Here is a 7,878-nt window from a genome sequence, read left to right on the forward strand (position 1 = left end):
ATAAAGCATAAGCATCCAGCTACAGGAACATGACTGTATTTAGAGCAACATAAATCACCAGTGTGATGGCATCAGAAAGAGGCAGAGAAGGAGGGAGAGACAGAGCGGTGTGGTGCAGATTCATCCATGTGGGAACATTAACATTTAGGGGGCAGTCTGCCCTCAGAGCTGCCTGTCACTCACAGGCGTCAAACTGAAGTGCAGCGTGACCTTTAAATTATGTTTGTGCACACACACAGAAAAGAATTCAACCTCGAAGGCTTATTGTGTGTTGTCATTTTTCAGACCTTTACCTCTTCATTGTCTCTCAAACCGTTTGCACATAAATACAGAAGAACATTCCTGCCCACTGCAATAAGACTTTATAATAAATCACCCCTGGTCAGATCCTATGTACATCAACATCCCTAGCACTGTTTTCACGGTATATACTGTATTTATTTACACATTTCATATACTTTGCATTTTTGCACTTTTATTATTTAATTTTCTTGAATGTCTTATAACTGATTGCTGCTGCCATAACCAAATTTCCCCTTGAATAAAGTACATATTATATCCTATCCAATAAAGGTTGTGAAAGAGTATTGATGGAAATGAGATGCTAACCAGAGAAGTTGATTATATTGTTGGGAGGTTTATGATCAGTGTGTTAAAGGGCATAACAATTAAGAGGGTTTTTAATATTCAGTTTTTCACAAATAAACACCGTCCTTTCATTTTTTTTCTTTTCTTAAACTTGCATCCCTCTCTTTATCACGACTGGGCCGCCCTAACGCGTGTTTCTGCTTGGATTTCTCTCAGTACCTAGAGGAGCTCTGTCTTTAACAGACTGAAAACTCATTTCAACACAGCTGACATTTCACAGGCACGCAGGGCCTTTTCTATTTACCTAAAACACAATTTAAACTGTTCAGTGGAGACATTTTGCTGTCGTCTGTCCTGCAGCCACACAGCTGCACTGGGAGGCAGAGAGGGAAGTGGACCGAGGTCAGGACCGAGTTTTAGGCATTTTACCGAATGGACCTTTGCACTGGACGTGTGAAACACTTCAGTTAACACAGCCGCTGGCCACTAGATTGGCATGTGTATGGTGTGCATGCATGTGTTAAGGGTGGCTGTGTTAAAGGCCAAATACATTGGCCCTGATGTGCCTGGCAGTTGGGACATTTTTCCCCTTTAGGAGAGAAAAAAAAGTAAGAAAAGAAAACTTTAAAAGTCTTATTACCAACCCTTCTATCAAAAAATAATTTAGAAAATGTCCAGTTAATGTGCACTATCTGTGGTGCAAAATGTGGATTGACACTGGAATGCAGAGAATGAGAAAAGTCAAACTGAAACAAATGTTTAACTTTCGAGTTGATCAAAAACAACTCAAACAAGACAAATAAAAAGCATCATTTAATGTACAAGAAAGAAAATTAACTCTCTATGCAGGCAGACGAGTGCACACAGCTTCAGAAAACGGAAACAGCCGTGAACATGGTACCACATCAAGGAAGTCTTGAGGTGAACCTGAGGAGGGTTGAGACTACTGGTATAACAATACAAAGTATCTGAGGCATCATCTCAGAGGAAGCTGTACAATCTGCTGTGAAAGCAAAAAAAAAACAAAGCAAAAAACACAAGTTACAATGAGAAAAGCAAAGTGCAGAATTACAGTTAAATTACCAGAAGTAGTGGCACATTTTCCCACATAATGCTGGAATAAGAAAATCACATTTACAAAGCTGTCAACGAGCTGATCAACTGGACTTTGATGTTGGCAGTACATTCTACGACAAGTACCATCTAAAACACTGCTGTACATTACGGTACCGTGTTAAAAGCTAAGAGAGGAGTCACAGTTAACTGAAAGTTGATCTTCTTTGAAGTATTAAAAGCTCATGTATAAAACATGCGAACATATAAAAGTTGCTGATGACAACAGAAGAGCCCTCATTCAGTTGTACCTTTTGTATGAGCTCTATACTCATACTTTCCCCCAGACACCTGATTAGATGTTAGTAAACAAATGATTGTTAATTATTAATGAAGAAAAGTCATATAACATGCGTTTCAGGAAGATAGATGAAAAAACACTGCAGGTCTCAAAATAAACAAAAAAACACAATATTTTCAATGCATTTTGTGAAGATGAGCTTGAATATAAAAGAAACATGGACACTAATGTGTTTAAATGCCTTAAACAGTTTTTGGTGAATACTTCTATCAGGGGTGGAAACACGTTCTTTATGACAGAGTGACATCTCCGAGGGAAGCCAGGTGCAACAGACTGAAAGCATGTGCCATAATGTGTTAGTCTGTAAGAACAAATAACAACAAGATTATTCAAGTTTTCAGAGGAAGTTGCACTAAAAACACTCCATCGTACTTCTTCACAGTCCTGTGAACAACAAACACTGCGCCTCTTGGTCCCCTTCCAGCTGGGTGCGTACTTCGTCTGCAATACAGCTGCAAGACGAGCAGGAGGCCCCCATCGCACATCATGGCGATGAGGCAGATGTTTCACAGTGTCACTTCATGAGCAGGGAATACTATTATTACCAGTCACATTCATTTTAAAGCAGGTACCAACTGTCAAGTCCAAACAGGAGTCTGGACAGACTTCACTGAACTTAGACGTCTGTGGTGCGGATGCCGTCTTCGTCCAGGCTGAAGGGGAAGCTGCAGCCGGTGTGAGGCTGAGGTTGCGAGCGGTGCCTCCGACGCCCGCTGGCCACATCTCCAGACGCTGTGAGGATCCCCAGTGCTGGATTGGCGTAGGGGCAAGGGGTTGTGGCGGTGAGGGAGTTGGAGGAGGAGGAGGTTGAGGAAGAGGTGGAGGAGGAGGACAGCGAAGGCAAGGTGTGCACAGGGCTGAAAGCACTGTCTTCATCCTCTGCATCCAGGATGGAGGGCTCACACGGAGGGACAGGCGTCCAGGGCTGCCAGCCCGGTGCCACAGAGCAGGACTTGACCAGTGCAGGTCGGCGTTCTTCGCTCTGTTGACCTTGAGACACCGAGGAGGCGTTGTGACTTCGATAGAGAGAAGACCCACGTCTAAATGAAAAACCCTGCAATGAGAGAGACAGTAACATGATCAGTGTTTTTCATATCCTGGAGTTTTCAAGAATGTACCGTGAGAAAGGATTGAAGATTTGTTTGCGTCAAGAGGAGAGACAACAGAGTTACCTTAGGGGGACCTCTGAAGTCCTGGATCTTCAACTCAATGTCCCGGATCCAGCCATGCATCTCCTCTGGAGAGTCGGTCTGTAGAAACACATTACCAGAAGATAAAGCCTTGCAGCACTGCATATCTGCACTTATTTTTACGCGTGCTATTATATCTGAACAATTATATGTATCTTTTATGATATTCTATATTTTTTACTTTTTACTTTTCTTACTGTCATGAAAAAAAAAAAAGTATCCTAATAACCACAAGCAAAGAAATCTTTGACGTTACGAGAAAAAGTGTCACGTTTCAGAGTAAATACAGATAAATAAAAACATACTTCCCAGATTATTAAATAATGCAAATAATCATCCTTTGTTGTGTTTAACATGTGTTTTATCACTTTGAGATATCAATGACCTGCTCTAATTCTTAACCATAATTCACGTTTAATTTTAGTTTATAGTTGATTTTCCACTTTGCTGTCTGCACTTCCACTATGAACATGGTCTCGGTGTAATGTGATTTTAATTATGCATGTTTTTTTGGTTTACTAAATGTTTGTCATGCTTCCCTTTTTTTGCGCAGACAAAAATAATCTCTCTCTCTCTCTCTCTCTCTCTCTCTCTCTCTCTCTCTCTCTCTCTCTCTCTCTCTCTCTCTCTCTCTCTCTCTCTCTCTCTCTCTCTCTCTCTCTCTCTCTCTCTCTCTCTCTCTCTCTCTCTCTCTCTCTCTCTCCTGTTCTGTTCTCCCAGGAGGTGGCGACAAGTTGTTATTATGTTTATGCTAACAGATGGCTTTGCCCATTTCACAAAAACAAACTTTTCATGCTCCTAAAAAAAGAACCCGTGCCACACATCAGCAGCAGAGCATTTAGAGAAAACAACAACAGATACACCTGCGAATACAGATCCTCTCTGCTCTGACTAACAAATTCATTTATATCTAATCATGCACATCCAGAGAGCTCCCAACATAATTTAAAACTTGTGAGGAACTAAGCCTCTGATGTGTAGGTATAACAGTAAGACCGTACCTGAATGTAGAAGGTTCGGGAGCTGGTGATGATCTCAAACAGGTTGTCTCTCAGCAGGAGATCCCTGGCACACACAGTGGAAGATGATGGTGTTGAGTAAAACAGTGGCTCAAGTGAAGGCAAGATAGTATTTAGCAGTGTACAAGGGTTAGGGGTTGAGGATAAACGTCCCTGAATATCTGAATCTAAAACTACTGACATCTATGTTTGCCTATTGTTTGTTTATGCTGTTCCTATCTTTTCAAAGTGCAATATTTCCCTAACTGAATATTTATTGGAGAGATAACCAGAGAGAAAGTAGAGTGATTCACATTTGACTCACCCTGACTTGACAAGACATTCGTGGACCTTCTGAATGTCCCTCAGTGGGACAGCTCGGAGAGGCTCCTTATCCTGGGACACATGTAAGCACAATTCAGACATGGATAGACAAAGACCACAGTCATCAACATGTGAGAAAAGGAAACACAAAAAGTCTGGCTCCTCACCATCTCAGACTTGTAGTAACTGACTGCATTGTCATCCAGGGTGAAAAACCTCCTCTTCCAGCTCTTCCTCTGAAACACACAGACACACACACACTACAGTTTCCACATGCATATTTCTATATTCAAACACAGATTTTATAAGTGGCTGTGTACTCACCACATTCCCTTGTTTGACACAGTAACCACACCTCAGCACTCCCGGCCTGTTTCCCTTCCTCTCCCTCCCTTCCGACTCTTCGCTCTCCCTCTGAAACATTTCATCACCACCATCTTCAATATCCTACAACGATTGTGGCCAATGTAACCGCCATCTTCAAAATACATCAGATTACACACACATTGGTTTTGGAGGCTGAGAGCAAGCACAGACAAAAACAATGATCCACAATTCTGGCTTCTAGCATCATCAGTGGCCTTTGCTACTGTCATAGTAACCACAATGGTTGCAGCTTCCTCTTCATTACCTGGATGGGAGTGTGCACCACCACGCCACCGATGATCTCAGTCTTGTAGGCGTGCTGTCTCCTTCCTCCCTGAGTGTTGCTGATTACTGTGGTCACATCGGACCTCGGAGCTGCAGGGCCAGACTTAGGAACCTGTCAGCAGCCGGTAGGATATCATCAACTAGCATCGCATCAACAAGCACAGCTCAATGGATAACGCTGGCTACTAATTGCCTGGGGTTAGAGGTTTCTTTCCCACTTGGAGTCTCGGTGCTGCAACAGTGCAATCGTAATATGTTCTACATGAAAACATCCAACACAGTATGTGGTTGTTTGACTCTTATCATTCTTTACCGGGCACTTGACACAAAAACAGGGAACAGATATTGTATGACTGAAAGTCAAAGACAAGTTATGGTTCAATATATTAACTTTGTTTTATTACTTAGTTTTTTGATTACTTTAGTTTTATTTTGTACAATATATACATGTAGTCCAACATGAATTCAATACGTTCATTCAAGAGGAACAAGAGCTACAATAATCGTAATTTCAAGTACATTTGTTTTGCTATGTATAAACTGGAAGTACTATTTATACAAATTGGAGAAGCAAAAATAATAATATAAATTTCATGTGAAGGGCTTAATTTGAATCAATCCATCATTTGTGAATAAATATGTGAAATTCAGTCAATGCTTTACTTTCATTACTGCATTTACATCAGGTCCATTCTGCTTTAAAAAGTATTATTGTAGGTTTCATTGAGGCAGTGGAAGCTGAGAAAAGGCAACGAAGAGGCCCTCCCATCGAAGGGGAAGTGAAAGAGAGAGTGAGCGACAATGCTTCCTGTGTCAGTGTGCAGGTGAGCGAGAAAGAGAAACACTCTTCTGTCACCTGGGTGTCGGTAGTAAATGAGGCCTTGTCCATCTCGCAGAACATGCACAAATAATACGCAAATAATAGCATGTTCACAAACACAAAGGTGTTTTGACACCTCCAACACAGTGACGTGTGTGTGTGTGTGTGTGTGTGTTCTATCACTTATAATTGTGCACATTCACAATTTCCTGTGTGTGAGAGGGTATCAGTTGGCAGCACGACAGTGTTTTAGCCCACTCGGGCCAAACTGGTTTCAGTCACGTCAGCGCTTCCTGTGCTCAGGTGGAAATAAATATCTGCTAGTTTAGCCTTTTTCTAACCACACATTAGACAAACACGTCTGGTTCAAATATCATGTATGTGTGCAGGTGTGCTTGTTGCACTCACAGTGATCTTGCTGGCCTTATTGAGAGCAGCCACCCAGTCCCTCATGTCAGTCACATCGTTGGCTTGGAGGAAGTACCTCCGCGAAACTGCATTGATGACTACAGAGATAGACATCAATTTGATGAAGATCCACAACAACTGCATTATATAATTGTATCTCATGTGAAAAGAAAATTAATGTCATTGTGCACTAATGCATAAGCATTACTCAGAGTTTCTCTGAAAAACTCACCAAAGCAGAACTCTGTCTTTGGCTTTTGCTTCGCTGTAGCTTCACTCACCTGAGAGGAGAAGAGGAGACAAAGGGGAAAGGAGAGAAGACAAGAGGAAAGAAAGGAGTGGAGACAAAATGAGAAGAGAGGTGTAAACAGAAAAGGAAAGAAGACCAAAGGAGAGACGAGGAGACAAAAGGGCAAGGAGAGGGGAGACAGAAGGAAAGAATAGGACATAAGACAAAAGGAGAGAAGGGGAGAGGAAAGGAAAGGAAAAGAGAGGAGACAAAAAAGAGAAGTGAAGAGCAGAAACATTCAATATATTTGCTGTTTCTTTGACTCAGACTGTCCAGGAAGGAGCTGTCAGCACTACAGATGTCATTATCTCCACTTAGCTCAGCGAGCACTCTGACATCTGGAAAACTTCACCAAGTCTTCTTCTGCATGTGACCGTTAGTGATGGATGTCTTCGATCTGGTGCACCCCATTTACATGTTTCTATTTGGATGTAGGGCGTGTGTCCACACTGCTCAGAAGTCTCCTCTACTGCACATTACGTTCACTACAACCCACAGCAAAGTGAAATGGTTTACCTTAGAGATGTAGGTTACTCTCAGGCTGCCAACAAAGCTAGTTCCACTGGGCAAGTTCTGCATGCAAACACAAACACACAGACCCGTCATTGGCTCAGAGTCCAAGGTTACACTGATCCTATTGGTGAATTTTACTTCCTCTTGCCGTTTGTGCAAGTGTGTGTCATGCATGTATGTGTGGCGCACCTGAGGGTTGTCCATATACCACAGCAGAACATTTTCCTGCGTGTCCAGGATAAAGTATCGCCTCTGGAAGCGGCAGCTGTTCTCCTTCTCCTCGACGTCCAGAAAGCCGCATACTCGGTTCAACCGGTCCACGTACGGCATGCTGCTGCTATCACATGTCACTGGGACACACAGACGGACAGTGAGAGGCAAAAATGTAAAGGGAGCAAGAGGAGGAGATGGACGCACCGGTCAGAAAGAAAGAGACAAACAGATGTGAGGGATAAACCCAACTTTCATTTACTGTTCAAATGCACACGCACACGCACACACACACACACACGAAGAAAGAGACCCGCTCGCACTCAGCAGTTTTTCATGTGACGTGATTGAGGCTGAGCAGCAAACCCTGAAGCCCGAGGCCTCCACCACAGCCAAAAATTACAGACTGCACTCAAGAACTGCACACACGCACATTTCCACTGCCCAGGGAAGAGAGAGGGGAGGGAGGGAGG

General features: G+C 42.7%; 1 protein-coding gene across 1 annotated transcript; it reads right to left on the reverse strand.

The window, feature by feature from the left end:
* Window positions 1-1,436: 1,436 nt before the first annotated feature.
* plekha2 (pleckstrin homology domain containing A2) lies at window positions 1,437-7,525 on the reverse strand (the record flags this gene model as incomplete). Its single annotated transcript, XM_079222477.1, has 11 exons — window positions 1,437-3,056; window positions 3,175-3,252; window positions 4,194-4,257; window positions 4,516-4,586; window positions 4,682-4,750; window positions 4,839-4,928; window positions 5,146-5,277; window positions 6,394-6,491; window positions 6,626-6,674; window positions 7,199-7,255; window positions 7,385-7,525. 11 exons carry the CDS (start codon window positions 7,523-7,525, stop codon window positions 2,619-2,621), a joined length of 1,287 nt encoding a protein of 428 aa, XP_079078603.1. The 3' UTR covers window positions 1,437-2,618.
* Between the last annotated feature and the right edge of the window lie 353 nt (window positions 7,526-7,878).

The sequence above is a fragment of the Taurulus bubalis genome (genome assembly GCF_910589615.1).
Source record: "Taurulus bubalis genome assembly, chromosome: 8".
NCBI lineage: Eukaryota > Metazoa > Chordata > Actinopteri > Perciformes > Cottidae > Taurulus > Taurulus bubalis.